Source organism: Papaver somniferum, chromosome 5, assembly GCF_003573695.1.
Source record: "Papaver somniferum cultivar HN1 chromosome 5, ASM357369v1, whole genome shotgun sequence".
Taxonomy (NCBI): domain Eukaryota; kingdom Viridiplantae; phylum Streptophyta; class Magnoliopsida; order Ranunculales; family Papaveraceae; genus Papaver; species Papaver somniferum.
In genome coordinates, this window is record NC_039362.1 from 199992576 (window position 1) to 200014508 (window position 21933).

The window sequence follows — 21933 nt, forward strand, 5'->3', positions numbered from 1 at the left end:
GTTTTCATCACTCATATCAAGAACATAGAAGTCCACAGGAAATATAAGCTCATTAACCTGCACCAAAACATTTTCAACAACCCCTTTCGGGTAGACATTAGATCTATTGGCGAGTTGAATAACTATGCTGGTACTTTTGAGAGGACCACGATTTAAAGATTGATAAATTGAAGAAGGCATGACACTAATATATGCTCCTAAATCTAACAAAGCTTTTGTAAACCTTGTTTTACCAATTATGCAAGGTATATTAAAACTGTCGGGGTCTTTCAATTTAGGTGGGAGTTTCTTTTGAAGATATGTCGAAGCACTCTCCCCCACACTCATTACCTCATTACCGGTCAATTTGTGCTTGTTAGTGCACAATTCCTTCAAGAACTTTGCATAGCGAGGAACCTGCCTTATCGCCTCAATTAATGGAATGTTCACTTCGATGTTCTTGAAGATTTCCCAAATCTCTTTGTCCAACGTCTCCTTATTTGATTTTGCAAACCTGCTAGGAAAAGGTGGAGGAGTAACATAAGTAGAAACAAGAGGTTTAAAGTTAGAATTTACCGAATCAGTCTTTTTAGGGACTGTTTTGTCCACTTCTTTCTCCAAATCACGTTCACGGGACTCTGGTGATGTTTCCGGTTTCTATACTTGTTTCCCACTTCGCAACTCAATAGCATTGATAGTCTCCCTGGGATTCAATGGTTAGGAGGGAAGTTCTCCATCTGCTTGTGCTTCCAATTTGCTCACGGTAGTAGCTAGTTGACCCATTTGTGTTCTGATGTCCTTCATATCCATCTCTGCCTTTTGCTTATCTTGCGCTATTGTATTAAGAATTAGATTCAACTTGTCATCTATACTCATGCCTTGAGATTCTTTTGGCGGCCTTTGCAAGAATTGGTACCCACCTTGTTGATTTAAAGAAGGATTAGAGACTGCATCTTGCTTGTTGGCGTAGCTGAAATTAGGATGATCTCTCCAACCCGGATTATATGTGCTGGAATAAGGATCATATCTTGGCAGTTGCTGATTTGGGTACATAACACTTGCTTTCTCCACTTCTTCGGAGTATGATGGTATTACAGTCGCTGTTATTTGTTGCATCATCCTCTCCATGTTACCCATTCTATGTTCCAAGTGTGAAGAATCTCCAACTTCATTCACTTTCCTTACTGTTGGTTCATATCGAGTGTAAAATTGTTGAATGTTCGCAGCCATGTTTTCTAACAAGCTTGTAGCAACAATGGTTTTGTTGGTGAGTGCACCACCACTTGCGACATCGATCAAATTTCTATCATTAGAAAGCAACCCCTCATAGAAATATTGAATCACAAGTTGATCGTTGATTTGGTGGTGTGCACAGCTAGCTAAAAGCTTCTTGTAACGCTCCCAATACTCATAGAGAGTCTCCCCCAATACTTGTCTAATACCACAAATCTCCTTGCGAATCACAGTTGCTTTTGATGTCAGAAAATACTTCTCAAGAAGAAACTTCTTCATTCCATTCCATATGGTTATACTTCCAGGGTAAGCAAAAGAACCACTCTCCTGTAGCATCTATAAGGGAGAAAGGAAAAGTTTTCATCATAGCCATATCGGCATCTGCAGTTGCTTGCTTCAAACTAGTCACAACATGATGGAATTGTTGTAAGTGACGATTAGGATCCTCTCCCGCTAAACCTCTGAATTTGGGCATCAAGTGAATCAATTGCGGCTTCAAATTAATGGTTCCACTCAGCTGAATACATAAAGGATGCTGGTCAATGTTTGGAGAAGTGAGCTCCTTGAGTGTTCTTGGAGCAGGTGGTCGACCTCCCATTGTGTTGTATTCCTCTTTGTCCGAGTCCGAAAATTCACTTGGTGTATAACTAGGAGGAAGTGGAGTATTCAATGCTCGAGTAAAGTCTTTTAGCAAAGTTCCCGAACGAAGACGTATACCAATTGGACTTGGTCTGCCCTCTCCACGCATTCACCAAAGAAATAGTACCTGAAAATCAGATTATAAGAGATTGAATAAGTAAACTGAAATTGAAACTAAAAGCAAAAATATAAACTAAGAATAAAAATAACAACTAAACTTGCCACTGCTTCCCTGGCAGCGGTGCCAATTTCCTATTGCTAGTTTTGAATTCTTCGACCCGTAATTTTCTAGAATGATAAACACAAGTAGCAATATATGGATATTGATGATGGGACTTTTTTAAGTACCCATATGTAGAAATTGACACTAGTAGGTAATTCAAGCTTTTGGATTTATCACTATGAGAAACCTTATCTCACAAACTTAGAGCATTTGTTTAAGTCACACCTAGTAAGCGTACCTCTAGGAAACTTGACAAGTAGAAACCGGTAGTCGAGCGCTTCCGTGTCCGGTGAGCTTAGGAGATAATAATGGGATAGTTGAGTGTACTAATTATCCTAGGGTTGTTAATAACAAGATAATTCAAAGAACGTGCTATATATCAATTTGGTTTGTGTTTTGTGGTCGAGAATGAATCCTTAATCAATCGCATCTCATATTTGAATACAACTTTGTGATTTTCAGAATTTTTACAACAAAAATCTTCTTTTCTAAGAATATTTGCATAACAACTTTTGCTTCATACCTCCCTTAGGACGATCCTGCTTTCATTATATTACTTGCTAGTGTAAAGAGAAATAGAGAAATATTATTTGCAAGTTGACACCTCGTCACCTTACTTTACAAGAAAAGAAGGGTTTCTTTGGATATTAACAAATCAAATGAAACATGAATTTGTATCCAGAAAACTCGAATAAATCAACCATAAGAAGAACTTAATAATTAATTTAATCGGAAATGCTCAACATAAGAAAACTTACGGAGCCATACAGTACTTTCACATATAAGTGGATCAGGGAAAGATCAATACTGCGAAATATTCAAAAGTTCATTTTATCTTTTATCAATATTTGCATAAAGACATGGTAGACTTAACTTTTGACATATATGAGATAATCATAGTTCACGAACGTAAACACACATATCCCATAATATTTTTGCAATATATAAAACCAATAAAGATTAATACTGCAAAATCATCTTCCAAATAACTTTGAATTTAAATAAATAAATCTAAAACATTGCAAGATGAAAATCGTTGGCAATAGCTGTGTGTAATCACAATATTTCCTATTACAAACCCTAGTTATCCTTCTTAAAACACAAGAATAAATTCTCATAAGAAGATTCCTAGAAAAAACAAAAACAATCAAAAAATAAAAACAAGACTGAAAATACTTAGACATAATCGGCAACCAGAGATCGAACAAAAACAAGTTCATCAGTTTCTTTATTCAGTTCAGTTTTCATATACTCAATATCTTTCTTGCAATTTCAATATGGTCATGTACAACCCCAAAATCTCGAAGAAGATTTCCAATCAATTAAGATGACATCTGGAATGGAAAACCGTTTTCATGATCAACTGCATGATAGCAGGTTATGAAGAGGGGATTCTCATGAAACTCAATAACTTTTCCCACTTCAACTTTGTCTTCCTATTTGCATCCATCCATTGTGCACTTCATGATATCACAAGAGAATTCTTGATACTATGGAACGATCATATATCAGAAGAAAAAGAATCCTTGATATATTTATATGTATTCATAAGGAAACCCTAGGGTTACACGTTTACATTCGGTCATGGACTTGTTGCACGTACGTTCGTGATTATGAACCAAAATTCAAAACCAAGGAACCAGTGGAGTCTAATTTAGAAGCACATTTTGAGAAAATAACAAAAACAAATTCTATACATATGACAGAGTGTCTTAGCCTAATGGGATTTAGAGCACAAGACATTTGTTAAAAAATAACTAGTCAACTGTTTAAAAGGAAGAAAAAAACGAAGCATTTTCAAAGTGAACAACAAAGAGAATTTTCCAAGAGTTATTGATCATTTATATTACACCATGTAATAATTAACGGAGCAGGGTTCAACAGTAAGATAATCATTATTTTACTTTTTAAACCAAAAGAAAACATAACAGATACAACAAAGACCACCTTATCTAGAAGGTATCTTCTTGAGAGTTATGTGCATCCTCACACGGTCTCAAAAAGGACACACAATTGTAAGCAGTCAAGTTGTAATTTGACGAGCATATTGCTTATCAAGGGTATTGACATTCTCCCATTTTCTTTCTTGAATATCATCAGGGAAGTCAATAGAGTTAGTCTTAAGAGAAACAATAAATTAGGACAAGAGATACGTGAAGTTGCTGCCTTCCTTGCCTTCTTAATGCTATGATTGAGTCTATTTATACTATTCTTGAGTTTCGAAGCAAGATTATTGATAAGAATATATTCAGGAACTGTAGACACTTTTGATCCAACACTTTATTCAGCCATGGAAGAAGGGTTTGAAAATATTTTCTTACTTCTTGGATCAACAAAGTAGTCATTTGTCCTCATAACATTATTATTTTTTTACAATTATAAAAGCCTTTAATTGTGTTATTCTTACAGGCAAGAATTGGCTCATCACAACACTTTCCTTGTCTGAAGGTTGGACATTTAAAACCAGTAATATGAGAAACAGGTTTGATTAGTTCCTTAGACATCTAAACAAGAATGTAATGAAGTTTCTCATTCCGTTAATGAAAACGACATCTCCTTTCAAGATGACCTTTATTTCTTCAATAATAACAACTAAAAGGAATACTATTAATTGTTCTCATATGAGTTGTCTTTTGAGGTTGACTACCCTTGGTTTTTGAAACTTCTGCTGCTGAAGGTATTTTTTCGTTTTGGCCAGCTGTGAAATTTTTCTGCTGGAAATTTCTATTAGCACAAACAAAATCAATCTTATACTTGCTTGGAGCGTCTATTCTTTCATATCCCAAACCTCGTGTATCACGATGTTTCTTACAATCTCCCAGCATGGTGGATAATTTTGTTGAGCTAAGATTAAACTTTTTCAAGTTTTCTTCCAGCAGCTTGACCTTGTTATGAGCAGCACTTAGGTCAGCCTACAATTCTTTTTCTCGAGAGAGATTTTTTTTTTATCTGTCATTAAAACAACTTTGCTGAGAGCTGTATTTTGCTTTAGATTCTGCAAGTTCTTGTTTCAACACAAAGAGATTTCGACGAAGACTTTCACATTCAGAATTCCTTGAATGCACATCTTCTTCAGGATCTTTAAGAAGTGATTGTAAGAGATTATATCCACAATTGTAGCCCTTAAAGAGTTTTCTCATTTTCTTGTTTTCTAGACGAATAGGATTCAGAAACTCATTCAAGCAAGATGTTGACTTATTTTTCTTTATGATATGGTCAAAAAGATTGATATACTGCGAGACTTACTCATCAACATCTTGTCCATCATTTGAATCACTTTCATATGACTGATCATCCAACTGTTCCTCTAGGCGTGTTTCCTAGTTATACACACTTTCAGACAATTGAGAAGACGTGAGAAATTTCTCAGGAGAAACAAAGATTTGAACCAAGTCATAACGTTTCTAAACTGGTGATGCGTTTCCTGCTCTGACATAGAGTAAGATTGCTACAAACACAGACTTATGAGGTCTTAGCGTGTTTGCCTGCTCTGATGTACCAATTGAAAAAGCGGGGGTCTAACAACCACACCCAATATTTCGTTCGGCAATCTGTATGGACTAACTCCAATATAATTCCAAGATAATCAACTAGACAGTTAGCCTCAATCAAGTAAAAATATCCAAGAGTTATATCAATTTATCAATACAACTTGCAATCGAACAGATAGAGATCTGCAAGCCTGATTGATATGAGAAATAACTTGATCGGTACCAAAGACTAATGTTCTAGTGTCAATCAATTTCAATCAACAACCAAAGGTCGAATTTACCAATTGATTAAACTACGCACAACCTGTGATATTTCAATTATATAGTCAAATATAATGCGGAAAAGAAATAACACATACACCAGAAGTTTTGTTAACGAGGAAACCGCAAATGCAGAAAAATCCCGGGACCTAGTCTAGATTTGAACACCACGCGGTATTAAGCCGCTACAGACACTAGCCTACTACAAGTTAACTTCGGACTGGAATGTAGTTGATCCATAAACAAGTTTCACATTGATTAAGGTACATTCTTGTTCCTTACGTCTTTGAATCTCAGCAGGGATCTACGCACTTAATTCCCTTAGCTGATCTCACACACAACTAACAGTTGCTACCACCCAAAGTCGAAGAATTTATAAACAAATCTGTCTCCCACAAAAATACCCATGAAGTTTTTGTTCCTTCTTTTGATAAATCAAGGTGAACAATAACCAATTGATAATCCAGTCTTATATTCCCTAAGAACATCCTAGAAATATCAATCACCTCACAATAACTAAATTATATGGTAGTAGAAAAATTTATTATGGAATCACAAAGAATGAGACGAAGAGATTTGTGATTAATTTTTATATCTTATCTATCAGAGATAAATCTCGAGAAAATCTGAGAGAAGATAGTACTCAATACGATAAAACAAGTAAGGTCAAAATACGTAAATACAGAGAAAATAGTTGGGTCTGGCTTCAGAATCCCAATGAAGTCTTCAAGTCGTTAACCTATAATAGTTTTAGAAAAAACCTAGGTTAAAGGAGAATCGACTTTAGTCGCAACTAGTATCACACAGAAGTGTGGGGATTAGGTTTTCCAATTGCTAGAGTTCTTCCTTATATAATATTTCAAATAAGGGTTTGATAGCTTAGAAACAAAGCTATCAATGCTCACTGTTAGATGAAAACCTGATTTAAGATTCAAGCTACGTTTGCTTAAAACCAAAGCAATATATCTCCACCATTAGATGGTCTTAGCTTGTTACACACAAATGAAATATGCCTTCATTTAGATGTGGGTAACCGTACCTAAATGTGTATATTGAATTGGCTCAACAATAGTTAACCGAAGTTATCCATATGGACAGTTTTGTATTAACCACATTCATCTAACACTTCTATATCAAAGGATAATTAAATGAATTTAATTGTGTTACTCATAGGGTTGTTCAATTGTTTATATTCTCATACAAGTATACAAGACACAATTGAAGCAAAATTGGATTTGATTCATGAGAATCAATTCATGAACATATAGCCACGGTTTGCAAAGATTGCATTCCTTAATTTATAAATGTATTTGTCCATGAGTATGATATCATACTTAACCGATTTTAGAACTTAACCAACTAAGTTTGCAAACGGGTAGCAAACTTAAGTTCCAGACTTTTGGTCTTGTCTGACAGTTCGCAAACCTGTAGGCATACTGTCGTCCCGGACCTAACTCAGGTAGAACAGTTCGCATACTAGTATGCAAACTTGGTTCCTGGACTTTAACAGTTAAAAACGTTCGCATACTGGTATGCAAACTTGGTTTCCCGACCTGAATCATACAACACAGTTTGCATACTGGTATGCATACTGTGCTATATCCAGACAATGGTTAATTGTTCTAAACTCCAATTTCAATCATTGAAACATCCTTAGAACACGACAACGGCTATCTCACACATACCTTTAGCTCATAAGTAATTTTCAAGTGATTGAATGGTCAATATGAAACATTCCGAGTCGACATCAAATGACTGTCTCACACAAATCATGTAAGATGTTTCAAGGAAATTTTCACATGATCATCTTTTGACTTATTATTTAGCTTCCAACAAATAAGTTGTTTCCAACTAAACTCGTCAAAAATAATGATGAATGTAGCTAAAGCAAAAAGCTTCCAACACATATTTCGACAAATAGAAAAGCGAGATAAACTCGACTCGAAATATCAAATGTGTATAATGTAAAAGTCTATATAGATATACAACTTAGTTTCATTAGGAGATAAAATATAATAGACTTCTGAGTGATAGATAAGTTTTATTCTCCACATACCTTTTGTTGATGAAGTTCCTCTAAGCTCTCCTTAGTAGATATTCGTCTTCACTCGATGAACGTCGTGAAGTATAAAGCTCAACTGCACATTCTATCTTAATCTGAGACATAGCTATAAGTAGACCAGAAACCAAAACTTGTAGTTTTGATCACCTAAACATGAGAAACAAGCTTGAGATAACAACGCTTGCGAGTTTGACCGAGTAGTGCTCTAACAGTTACAATCACCACTACCACCACCACCATATTCACTAACTTCCCCATTGTTATTACTTTCGCCATTTTCATTTACTCCCCTCGATGTTACTACCGCCAGCGTGACTAACTTCGTCATAGTTTCCATCCTCACCACTGGTGACATGAATTCTATTGATTAACACCACTAGTATTTATAATATCTAGCCTTACTTTTATTTTAAACTCCAAGAAGATTTGCCTTAATTTGGATGTGTATGGATTTATCCAAGTTCAAACTAGATGCACCAGCAAAATTTAATACATCCTTCACCATTTACACCACTAACACTACTCAAATTATATCTTGCAAATATCTTTGAAAAAGAAATTCAGTTTGTCAATTTAACCAAATTCAACTAAATCGAAGAATAAAAAGGATGAAATTGGCTTAAACTTGGATGAAACCAAATTCAACTAAATTTAAATCAGGATGAACTTGAACTTGGAAAGACCAATTCATTTAATCAAAGACAGATCCTGGCATAAACATAGATGAAACGAGATTCAATTCAACTCTATTTTAAACAGGATGAAACTAGTTTCATCACATCTTAAACATAGATGAAACTAAATTCAACCAATTCCAAAAACAAGATGAAACTTGCTTAAACTTGGAAAAAACCAATTCAAACCAATCTAAAATAGGATGAAAGCATTTTCATTCCGACTTAAACACATATGAAACCAAATTCAATTCAACCCTATCTAAAACATGATGAAACTAGTTATATGGATGGAGCTACCATATGGCCAAGGCTCTCCTACAGAAAACCCTAAGCATTCAAAGTCGTTAGATGGCCAAGGCTCTCCTACAGACAACCATTAGATAATTAACCCTAATACAACATTACGGTTAATTATACTAATGAATGCTACTGCTAATCATTACTTATTACTATTTGTACTAATTGCACCCCATAAAACACTCCAAACACCCGGTGATTTGACAACCTCCTAGTTCTAAGCTTGAGAGGACAAGACTAGGGTATCTAAAACACAATTATTATGGAACTAACCATTAATTCCTACTTATCTGATTCTAGGAATTTTTTTAGAACGTCATTGACAATTCCATGCCAAAGATACGACTATAAATAAAAGTTTAAATCGATAATGTATATGATTAGGGATATGCTTAGAGATCACTGATTTTTTGTGCATGAACATGACATAATTGTTTTTTATGGTCACGTTATTTCAGTTGTGTGGACAGGGCCAGGCAAGGTGATTTTACCGTTTGATATTCTTCCAAAACCTTATGATTCCTAATAATTTATATACTTGCTTTGGCTCCCAGTTCAACGAATCCCAAACACTTTAATCTATTTTGTGACTTTGACTTCCCACTAGGCTATAATATGCATTCCACTTTAACATTAAGCATTAATAGTCCGTTCGTTCGGGAGAATTGGAATCCTACGAACTCAATTACGGGGTAATCCAATTCTTGGAATTGGATTCCAAGAAATTTGATTTCAATCCAAAAAATTCATGTTCGGTTGAGATAATTCAATTATCTTTGTGATTATCTCGGAATCCAATTCTGTTGCATTATTGGACCAATGCAATGGAAATCGATCATTTTAGAGGGAATTGGATTCCTAGAAATTGAAATTCCCAATTACATAGAATTCATTTGCCCCGTTCGGTTCAAGGAATTCGATTCCTAGGAATCCAATTCTCCCAATCGATCGGGTTGTAAGATTTTCCTTATTTTACAATCTGACATATTAGAGTAAACTAAATGTTTTAACTTTCTATAACGAAAATCTTGACATGGTATCAAAACCTCGTGGACAAAACTAAAATGTCAAAAATACAAGTTGTAGTATTTTTCTTCTCTTAACATAGAAAAATGAAATGTTGGGTTCTTAGTGCTTCTTAATGAACAATCTGAAAAATGAGGTTAATTAGTTCATGTAAAAGCAATTATTTGTCTATTTTACAAATGGAGCTAGCCCTATGTCTTTTGCTTTTACACCAATTTCCCAAGAAAGTATTATTCATATTGATCTTTTCATCCTTAGACAACCAATTTGGGCATAATATTGATTTTATCCAGGTAAATTGTTTGATGTGGGCATAATATATTCGTTTTAAAGGGTTTTCATTTTCAAGCTGAGAAAAAACTGACCATGTACATTGTAAACTGACATTCATACGTATGGGCATGGCAATATCAACAATCAACAAATGCGGGGACATGTTGCCTGCTCACAAAATACATGAAGAAACACTTGTTTTGGACTAACACCATATTTGTTTACTCCTGACTCATCTGAGTCGTCTGGATCTGAGTGAAATCACCTGACTCATTTGGTTCTGACTCAATATGTTTGTTTTGAGTCAGATCTGATTCATCTGACTCAAAAAACGTGAGTCATTAGTTTGGTCTCGTGAGTCAGGGATATTTTGTTACCCGACTCAAATTGGTCCGAATCAGGAATTATATCTGAATCAGAGGTCGAGTCAGATCTGACTCAAAATGCAAAACAAACGGTCTGACTGCTGACTCGGTCCGAGTCAGGGATTGACTCAGATCCAGACACCGGGTCAGCTTCAAACAAACAAGATGCAAGTGAAGGATAAAAATGTCAAGTACACTTTTGGCTGTATTTTCTTTTTGAGTTTTTTACTTACTATCTCTGAGCTTGTTTTTCTTATCAATTTTTCTTTTCTTTTACTCGTTTTGTAAACCCTTGTCTCTATTAAAATGGGTGGAAGTTGTAAATCTATGGAATGCCAGTTGAAAATGGCTAAAGATCTTGAGAAACAAGCCGATTTTTGGTTGAATCATTAGCTTAAAACCAAGTAATTTCGTGGAAGAAGCATGAGGGGTGACTGTAAGGGGTTCAAATCGAAGTCTGCGAAGATGATGAGTTTGGAGTTTTAGAGAGAATGCATGTGGAATCGGAGGTTCTAGCAAATTGAATTATGGGATTGAATTTTGGGTAAAGAATTGAACAACCAAATGCTCGTCAAGATAGATAGCGAGCTTAGAACAACCAAAGTGGGCGATCAAACCCATAAATATGGTCTAGCAACGAGACGCAGTGGGACGGACTAAAGAGCAAAAGCCTGACTATAACCAAATTCTGGATTATATTTGGTCTGGGATCAAACCCAAACCCAAATATAGTCGAACGAACTTAAAGTGTACGCTTGTTAACGGGCGAACATATAATATACGTTTCATGTGGGGCGGTTGTATAGTCCCCGTTTCATGAGTTGTTGTGTATGGATCACCTTATAACTTCGTCAGGCTACTTATCAGGCGTACATTATAAGCCCGCATAACATATGGTCTAACACTATATCTCCGCCTTATCATATGGTCTAACACTATATCTCCGCTTGATCATATATAATCCAGTACCGTAGCGTTAGAACACGGACTAAACCCAAATTTTGATCTTTTTTTTGCTCTTTACTCTTTGGTTTTGATCGCACCACTGCAGTTGCTCTTAGGGAGTACAAGAGAAGACAACACAGGACAAAGTTTCTTATTTAAAAGAGGTAGTTGGAATGTTAAAAGATAGACTCAGAACAGGGAATTGAAATGTTGGAAAAGAAAAGCAGAAGATGAGATGGAGTTTACGGAGTCGGAGACACAGGGTGGAGGAAGGAAATCAATCTTTAAGAGGGTTACGAACTGAATCTTTTGGCACCAAAACTGATGGCAGGGTCAATATTGGTAATATGGTTCACCCGAAGATAATCTGTTGATTGAACTATTAATGTCACTTCATGGGAAATTTCAAAAATGTACACGCCCCAGGTATCAATGCTATGTAATTTTTGTTTGTATAATTTTATTTTTCAGTACGTCTATTGTTTCTCTATGTGCTTTTGTAGATGTTTTACAATATCCTATCATGTACTGGATTATGATAGAGCCGATAGTACATCTTCTTTGTCGTCTTTAGTAATGGCACTGGAAACACCAGTTGTTAGTTTAGATGGGATATGTGGATGATGGATGGTTTAGTGATTACCGGAGTGAATAAGTTCAATTATTTTTCATTTTATTACATATCATAGCATTGCGTGCACTAGAAGATGGACCCTGATTCTGTCACATTTTAATGTCTTAGCTGCGATACATCAATGATTTATGTTTTGTCATACATTGCTTAGTCCAAACTAAAATGAGCTTCTTTACCAGTTTACATAATCTTGGTTGCTTAAGTATATGCCTGTCAAATTTGTGAAAAATCGATAATGACTTGTTATCATATATGTTATACTGTCGATTATTTTGCAGACCCACATTGCTTAAGAAGTGTTTGAAGAGGCCATTATTATCACTTCAAAGAGATGAGGAATGTGCAGCAGGCTCTGACAGAGTCCTGCTAACTCCGTGGTCCCAATTCTGCTGCTCAGCTCAAAAAACATTTATAGGGCTCCTGAAAACCGCAATTGGCCAAAGTGTCAGTCAAAAAGATGATTGGTACTATCTGAAAGGTAAAGTTTCGAATCTCTTGTTATTTTGTGTAAATTAAATTCAGTTGGAAAGCATGTGTGGATTACTCCCAACAACTCATACAGCGTATGATTTGGCATAAGTTGTTAACAAACTTGGTGCTCCTTAAAACTGGTTTACTCGTAAAAATTTGATTCCCTTTTTAGTTGCAAATTAGTGTTGGTCTTAACAATCCCCGTGTTCTTACAATCTCGGTTCCCTAATACGAAGTTTGAGTTGTTTTTATAGTTAATTAGGCTAAAGGGCCTTCAATATCGTAAACATACAAAAATCCACTTCAAGACGAAGGAGCACAATGCATTCCATTATGCACATTTCAGTGTGCCCACTATTCTTTTAATGTGCATTCTGTAGACATAGGGTTGTTTTTGGGCACAATGCACATCATGGCTATGCTTTTTATTTTCTTGGAACTATGCCATTAACTGGGTTGCACCAATACGTCTTGGTGGTCACCGTATCGTGTGTCCGGCCGTATGGACACATCCACATACGGGGACACACAAATACTTATTGTTTTAATTAACGGTCACCTACTTTCAAGGGAGGTAGTAATTGAAAAACTTATTAAAGCTGCGTGGTTGTAATCATCTGCTCATGTTAGCATCAAAGATAATAAATATGTTTGAGCGAGATGAAAAACCAGATCTATCTCTGCTCTCCACCATTAAAATCAATCTCCATTCTTCACCATTAGCCATTACTCATGAATCTGTACTACCAATGGTAAGTAAGCTAAACTGTTGTATTCTAGACTTGAGTTGTTGTCTCGCTTGCTAGTTAGAAATGTCAGAAAACTCAGATGTTGCACCATTATGGAATTATGTTGACAGAGTCTGTAGGAGTCAAAGTGGTGGTGGAAATTGGGAAATCAAATGCAAAATTTGTTTAGAGACTTTTAAGGGGTCTTATTCAAGGGTTAAGGCACATCGGCAAAATTATGTATCTATACATATCTTTAAAAATTTACGATATTTATGTATACCGGTGTGTCCCCGTATTATGGTTTTTCAGAGTTGTCGTAATGGACACACGGACACGTCGGTGCGTCGGACACCCGTGGCGGTATCGGTGCAACCCAGGCCATTAAGGTAAATCTTATGCAACAGTTTTTGCATCTATGGATCTATGCTGCTTGCATTTTCAGGTTTCTAGCTATCCGGACATTTTAGAGTGGGTCTTTAGTTCTCTGTCAACATGTTCCTTTCTCTCTAGTTAGAAGCTGGGTTTGCTGCAATCGCTGCTTCACAGTGTAGATGGACTGCTCCAAAAGTAAACCAGGTTCTGGTAGTATAAACTGGTCAGTCTTCGTTGAGTTTCATTTTGAAATTAGATAAAAAGTAACAGTTACGTGAATATTAATGCTAATGAAATTGTCTTAGTAAGTGATATATGTCGACTCTTGCTGTTCTATCTTTATATCATCGATCCACCTTTGGTGGGAATGGTTTTTACTTTCTTATTTGAGGTTAAGCTATATTGTTTTATCAACTCTGCATTTCGTTAGTGACTTAACCGATAGTAACTGCACAAAAATTTGTCTTCATTCATCAATGAAAATTTTACAAGAACAATAGATTCAACTAGGCAGTTCTCTCTGATGGTAAATGTACCTTGCAGATTATTACCAGGATGTAAAACAATGATTTTGTTTTCAGGCTTTTAGCAAAGGTACTTTACACATTTCATGCCTACATCCACATATGAATGAACTTTCCAGTTGATTAACTTCGACTCAGATAGAACCCCAAGTGGCATCATTTGCCACCACTTAATTGTGTGTGCTATTTCTTCCATAAAATACTAGCTTAGTTGATCTAATCTGAGCAAATTAGCATATATGTGGATGAGAATGGTACATATGGCATATGCAAGAATCTATTATCTATATCTGTTTGCTTTAAGAACCTGCTCGGGATTTTATTTCGTGTGTGAATTAGGTGGTTCAATTTTGGTGAGTTGCAAACGGTTTTGCAATTCTGATCTTCGGGAAATGCTTTACCATCCCCAATGGTCTATTAGCATCCTTCCTGACTGCAAAACCGCTGTCTTCAGCATGTCAAGCCTGAGAATAATATTCTTTTCAGCTTTCATGTTGAAAACAAATTTCAAAATGCTTTTGGAATTTCGTAGTATATGTTGAACCATTTGGTAAACACTTCGAAACTAAACTGAACCTGAGGAAAATCTTGAATAGTGAAGACAACCTGAATAGGTTCGGATTTGCTTGGCCAGTCATCTATGCTGAGCCTGTTTTCTATGATGACAGTTAAATTACATTAACTGGTCTCGTTGGTACTTAAACTGAGTATTCCTGTATTAGTGATTTATAGTCTATATTGCTTTCTTTGATGCACATTAACAACAGAACATTTTCAGGAACCATTATTGTCGTCTCGTTGCTTATCCTTTGAAACCATTTAGTTTCTTTATTGTCAACAGCAAGAAAGATTCCAGTGATGATATCTGAGCTTAGTGTTCACAAGTAATTGGTCTCAATAGGTTTTGCATTTATGAAAATCCCCAAATAGGTTTGGGTTCACTTAGCTAGTCTTTTATGAAGGGCATCGCTAAGTTCTGAGAGGGATGCTGAAGTATCCTCTTCTCTAAGTTATGGAACTGGTCAAAAGTGATTACGATAAGTCAGCGACTCAGCATGAGAAACCGTTGAAACAATTTGTTGGCCCCAGGTGATTGAGCTTGAAAGTAAGAATAGGAGACAGTCTGAAATCTTACATACAGTTCATCTGAATCAGACAAAGGTGCCATCTACATCTTTTTAGTGAATCTTGCGTACATCGTGTTTGTGGTTGTCCAAATGCTACAAAACTCTTGGATGCCCGCCAATGTCCAGAACCACATGTAACCATATTACGACTGATCGCCATTTACCTACTTATAGGATGTAGCACAAAAGGAGTTTTACTTGCTAGAGTTTCCTGAACAGTTGCTTTGGCCGTAGGGCCTCCAGTCATCGAGTCTCTTTTCTCAGCTATTGAAACTCTCTGATCCATGTATCGATGTCTTTCTATAACTCCACGTTTTTGGGAAAGATACTGTAACTGTCAGGTAAAGAGTCAATTAAAGTTGGCGCTAAGTATAAACTTCTGTCAAGAACAAGTCAAGTATTCTAGACCTTGACATTCCATTCACAGTAGTAGTTTCTGTGTGTTCAACCTCTAGTGTGTATGCTAATCTTGGGTATTGGCTGTTATAACTTGGCAAGTCTTGTCAACATAGTTCCATAATGGTGCAACATCTGAGTTTTCTGACATTTCTAACTAGCAAACGGGACAACTCAAGTCTAAAATACAACAGTTTAGCTTACTTACCAGTCGTAGTTAGGGGTGTAAATTCGGGCAGGCTGGGCCGCCCGACCCAAAAACTAAGACAGGCCGGGCAGGCCAGGCTTAATATTTGTGAGTCCGTAAACAAATTCAGGCCGGACAGGCCGGGCACAAGTAGATAATTTGCTACTCAAAGACCGCCCAAAGCCCGCTTTTTATACGGGCAGGCCAGATCGGGCCGGACAGGCCACTATTTTTTTTTTTTTTTTTTTTAAGTTTAAATTTTCAAATGAACGGTATTAAATACAATATCCTTTCCTTTCCAACATCACATATCGTAAGTGATAGTATTATTTTATATTTAAATTACACTGACAAATTTTTAATTTTAGCCTATAATAAATAATTAATTAGAGTACAATAAACTTTCTAATAAGAAAATATATTACCATTAATGTTTTGAAAAGGTTAATTATAAGTAAAAAAACAATTATATATTTTATTTTTCTTGACACAAAATTGACAATTATAAAATTGTAACTTTTAACTCTTTTTAAGAGGATATTAAATGATTAATGGTACATAGAAGGCTTTCAGGCCGGGGATCAGGCCGGGCATCATAATTAATCGCAAAGCCCGAGACCGCCCAATAAATTAATCTAGGCCAGGCCGGGTGGTCCATGACGGGCCATAACAGACTTTGGACTACTTCGGATACAGGCGGGATCGGGCGGATACAGGCAGGCCGAATATTTTCGGGTATTATTTACACCCCTAGTCGTAATACAGATTCATGAGTAATGGCTTATGGTGAAGAATGGAGATTGATTTTAATGGCGGACAGAGATAGATTAGGTTTTTCATCTCACTCAAAGATATTTATTATCTTTGATGCTAACACGGGCAGATGATTACAACGACACAGCTGTAATTTTTCAATTACTACCTCCCTTGAAAGTAGGTGACCGTTACATTACAATTAAAATAATAGGTTTAATAATGTAGGAATTGCCAATATAGGTATTATTATGGTAGTCTTAGTTAGTAGCAGGTCCACCCACTAAAGCCCAGTAACCAGAGGTCCATAATAAAAAAAAAAGAAGAAATTAGACCAAAATTTTTATCCCCTGGTCCGTTACACGTGTGGGATGTCATAATCCACTTTTAAAAATACCCAAACTACCCATTCCTGATAATACATATATGTTTCTTAAAAAAAATCACCATTTTTTACAGATCCGAGTTCCACTCTCCTCCTCTCTTTCTTCATCTTCTCAAATTTTGCTCCTGCTTTTGAATTACGAGGTAGAGTTTTTATGAAGATCTCTTTGAAGATTTACAGGTATGTTATGTAATATCTTTTTCTGCTGTTTTTTTTTTCAACTGAATCTGTGAAGATCGGATCGTTTTGATTACGTTTTCACCTTCTTCTTTCGGTTTTTGTTTGTTTTTTGCATTTATTTTTGTTTTGGTTTGATTTTTATGAATCTTGATCGTAATTATTTAATTTTTTGGCTAGATTATGATGTTTTTAACATATTTGAACTTTCGATTTGATTATCTTGTTGTTTTCGCTTCTTCATTTTATCAAAATCGTGCTTGTTTGTTGTTTCAGGGGTATTATCCAACAGTACATATGTTGAATACTGATACAAATTGCTTTTGATTCTGTTTTGTTCTTAGTTTTATCACTTGTTGTTGTTTGATTCATAAGTACATATCTTCGATACTGAAATAAGACTCTCTCGATTTATGGTCTTCTTCAATATCTCTCGCTTCTACAAAATCAGATGAAAATTTCTTTGTTGCAATGTTTATATTAGGGTTTTCATGATCTAATCGTGGTTGTATTTGATTTCGTCTTTTATCTCCGTGTCTAATTTGTTGATTATTTTACTAGATCTAGATGAATAATCAGATTGTTTGTTCATTTCGTTATTAGATCTGATTATACCAGTTCCATTTTTGTTGGTTTTAGATTTATTTCAGTTTGTTGTTGTGTATGAACCAGCAGTACGTATATCCCGTACTGACAGAAACCTAGTCTACTTTTAAGAAGAAGAAGAACAAGATGGTGCATTATTATGATTTACGAGGAGAATATTTGTTTTTCTGTTTCCAGGTATGCTTTCTAATCATCTTGTTTGATTATTTTGTTCGGTTTTTCTTCTTTTGACTTGTTTTTTTATTGTATTATGATAATCAAATCGATTTGATTGACGCTTTTATGGTTTTTAGGTTTGTTACAGTTGTTTTTTGTGTATGAATTGACAGTACATATATGGCGTACTGATACAAAACTCTTCTAATTTTGTTTTATTTGAAGTTTTTCCAATTTTTTTGGTTCGATCCATGAGTATGTATGTATGTATAATACTGATAGGAAGTGCTATTTGCTGTGTTTTTGCTCCTTTTTTAGTTTTACCCTTCAGTACGTATGTGAAATACTGTAATATGTCTTTCGATTCTCTTATTTTTCATAGATCTGTCATCTGTTGTTGTCATACTGTTGATTTGTAGTTCATGAATCTTCAGTACATATATCGCATACTGATAGGAAGTGCTCCTTGTTATGTTTAAGGAGAAGTGAAGAAGATGCAGGCATACAGTGGAGCTGCAATAATGGGTGTTGCTGTACAACAACCCAATCTTTTTACTAAAGGTTCTTCAACTTTTTTTCCCAAGTTGGGTACTACTACTGCGGATAGATTACCTTCTCAAGTTAGGCAGACCCTGAAGTACGTTCAATAATTGATAGTGAGAAGAATCGTCAGTTTAACAGCTTGGAGCTCATTGCTTCAGAGAATTTTACATCTCGCGCAGTGATGGAAGCTGTGGGTTTTTGTCTCACAAAAAAGTATTCAGAAGGGCTTCATGGTAAAAGGTAAAGATGGTGCTTAATGTTGTATTTTTTCCCTGTATTTGTATTGAAATGCATTTGATCATTTCATTCTGCAATGTAGGTACTATGGTGGCAATGAGTACATTGATGAGTTAGAGACACTTTGTCAACAAAGGGCTTTGGCTGCATTTCACTTAGACCCAAAGAAATGGGGAGTTAATGTCCAACCTCTGTCTGGTTCTCTTGCTAACTTTGAAGTTTACACTGCACTTCTCAACCCACATGACTGTATTATGGTAAGTTGAGGCCTCTTTCTCTCCAATTTTTTGAAATCAGTTTTGAACCCCTAAGGGATGTAATCAACTCTCCTTTCAAAATATGAGGCTGTATTAATTTGTTCATGTAACTGGCACAGGGTCTGGATCTTCCTCATGGAGGTCACTTGTCACATGGATTTATGACTCCTAAAAGACGGGTATCTGGGACTTCGATTTATTTTGAATCAATGCCCTACCGTCTTGATGAATCAACAGGTGCTGCTCTGCATTCTTATATTGTGTAATGACTATGTGGTCTATTGTTGTTCATTTATAATTCGTTGATAATTTGCATTCATTACCAAATTCACTTGCAGGCCTTATTGATTATGATATGCTTGAGAAAACTACCACCCTCTTTCGACCAAAACTCATCATTGTTGGTGTTAGTGCTTATCCTCGTGATTTCGATTATCCTCGAATGAGAAAGGTATACACATATCTTTTGATTGTCAACAGTTGTGATTCTTAGTGATCAGAGAATCAGACTAGTTAACCCATTACGCACACCTAATTCCCTTTCCTACTATGTTTCTTGAAGATTGTTCTGTTGGGGCTTTTCTCATGATGGATATGGCTCACATAAGTGGTCTCGTTGCTGCATCTCTACTTTCCGACCCATTTGAATACTGTGATGTTGTAACAACCACCACTCACAAGGTACACCTAGTCCCATTCATGAAGTCTGCAAGACTGCAACTACTGACACCAACACAAGCAGCATTTGTTTTTATTGGTTTAGGTTCAAGGGTCATGTTGTTTAATATGTCTTCTGTTTCAATTTGCAGTCATTACGAGGTCCCAGAGGTGGCATGATTTTCTTCAAGAAAGATCCTGTTCTTTGGGTTGATATGGAATCTGCGATTAACAATGCTGTTTTCCCAGGGTTACAGGTAACTAAAACTGTAGCGGTTATTTGTTATTTATCATTGGTTCAACATTATAACATTTTTTAGGTTTGTTACAGTTGTTTTTCGTGTATGAATTGACAGTACATATATGGCGTACTGATACAAAACTCTTCTAATTTTGTTTTATTTGAAGTTTTTCCAATTTTTTTGGTTCGATCCATGAGTATGTATGTATAATACTGATAGGAAGTGTTATTTGCTGTGTTTTTGCTCTTTTTTTAGTCTTACCCTTCAGTGCTTATGTGAAATATTGTAATATGTCTTTCGATTCTCTTATTTTTCATAGATCTGTCACCTGTTGTTGTCATACTGTTGATTTGTAGTTCATGAATCTTCAGTACATATATCGCATACTGATAGGAAGTGCTCCTTGTTATGTTTGATTCAGTACGTATATGAAATACTGAAATAGATGCTCTTTGTTACGTTTGATTTAGTACTGGAATTGGATATGGAGATGATCTGGAGCTGCAGTTCAAAACTTATTGCAAGAAATGACAGATTTTGAATGATAGGAACAGGAGTTGTCGTTGGTTCAGATTTGCAAGCTTGTGAAATTGGTGGTGGTCTTGATGAAATTACAAATTGGTTGTGACGTGTGTTTGAAAGAAGGTGTGCTGCAAATGGATTTGGAGGAACATAGAAGGTTGGGTTGCTACATTGTATGATCCTACAGTGTATGTGATGTAATACGTTTTCTAATTTATTTATCATTGATTCTTACAGATTTGTACTCTACCTGGAAGCAGTGCAGCAAATATGTACTCGAATTTGTAAGAATTCAGATATATAATCGGATTTGTAAGCAGTACGACAGATATGTACTCAGACAGATATGTACTCAAATTTGTAAGCAGTGTAACAAATATGTACTCGAATTTTTAAGCAGTGTACCAGATATGTACTCAAATTTGTAAGCAGTGTAGACACACACGTTTGGTAGTAATGGGCATTAGGACATTTCCATGTTTTAATTAATTTTGGACCTCCGGATAAAAAAAAATTCCAGTTGGACCCTACTATAAATAACTATATGGGCCTAGGACCAAACAAGAAATTTTCCTTTAATAATTTTGCCGTATTTTTGGTGTGTCCCCGTACGTGGCTGTGTCCATACTGCCGGACACACGATACGGCGACCACCAAGACGTATTGGTGCAACCCAGCTTGTTCGCCTCTGTACCCATGTTATTCCTTGTTGTTTTCCTATAGGTAATGTATAAGTTTGATCATTTTAATTTGAACTCCGCATTTTATCAAATATAATCTCCCTTTTAATGTATTTGTACCCTTAGAAATACTAGTTAAACCTTTGCAAACAAGTTTTTATAGATTTGGAGCACAATGTTAGAAGGCTTGTCACAGTATGATCAGTTGACCCGCCATGCTTACAATGAAAATCACTAGTGTCTAACCCAAAATATTTTAGTGAGAGTCTGTATACCAACTTATGATCATTCTGACCTATTTCTACAGTTATTTCAGGAAAGCCATGTTGGTTATGAGAGTGACAAGATATCTAACGGATCAAATGCCAGCATGGAAGTAAGGTCTAGCTGCTTTCCAAGTGTCGGATCTGTTAAGTATCTTTTCACTTATCGTGATCAATAATTGCCTCTAGATGTAAAGCAACTGGACCATATTTCCTATTGACGCTTACTAAGGACAGAATAAGGACTCGGATCTCTCCAAAAATCAAGGTGTTATTATCCCTTGGTTACTTTATATATAAAACAAGGTACTCTTCTATCTTTTTTCTCTTACAGAACTTGCTTGTTTGATGCTAGAATCGACATTTGCGATGCATAACTTTGTATTGTATCTATTTGTGGTTCACATCATCAGCTAGATAATAAGAAGCTTGAAGTTCATGAACTAGAATAACAATTTTACACACAATTTTTTTTTTACAGCTTTGTATCAGGTTCTATTTTGTTAGCAAGATAATAGCAAGTCCATGTATGTTATAAACTT

At 35.7% G+C, this 21933-nt stretch overlaps 2 protein-coding genes across 2 annotated transcripts; one reads left to right on the plus strand and one right to left on the minus strand.

The window, feature by feature from the left end:
* Window positions 1-696: 696 nt before the first annotated feature.
* Window positions 697-1548, minus strand: LOC113280553. The gene has a single exon (XM_026529166.1). It carries the CDS (start codon window positions 1546-1548, stop codon window positions 697-699), a length of 852 nt encoding a protein of 283 aa, XP_026384951.1.
* Window positions 1549-13223: 11675 nt separating this feature from the next.
* Window positions 13224-21570, plus strand: LOC113280554 (serine hydroxymethyltransferase 3, chloroplastic-like). The gene is made up of 9 exons (XM_026529167.1): window positions 13224-13328; window positions 13818-13889; window positions 18616-18773; window positions 18853-19027; window positions 19147-19264; window positions 19366-19506; window positions 19590-19708; window positions 19837-19935; window positions 21436-21570. The coding sequence occupies exons 1-9, from the start codon at window positions 13224-13226 to the stop codon at window positions 21568-21570; spliced, it is 1122 nt and encodes a 373-aa protein (XP_026384952.1).
* Window positions 21571-21933: the final 363 nt, after the last annotated feature.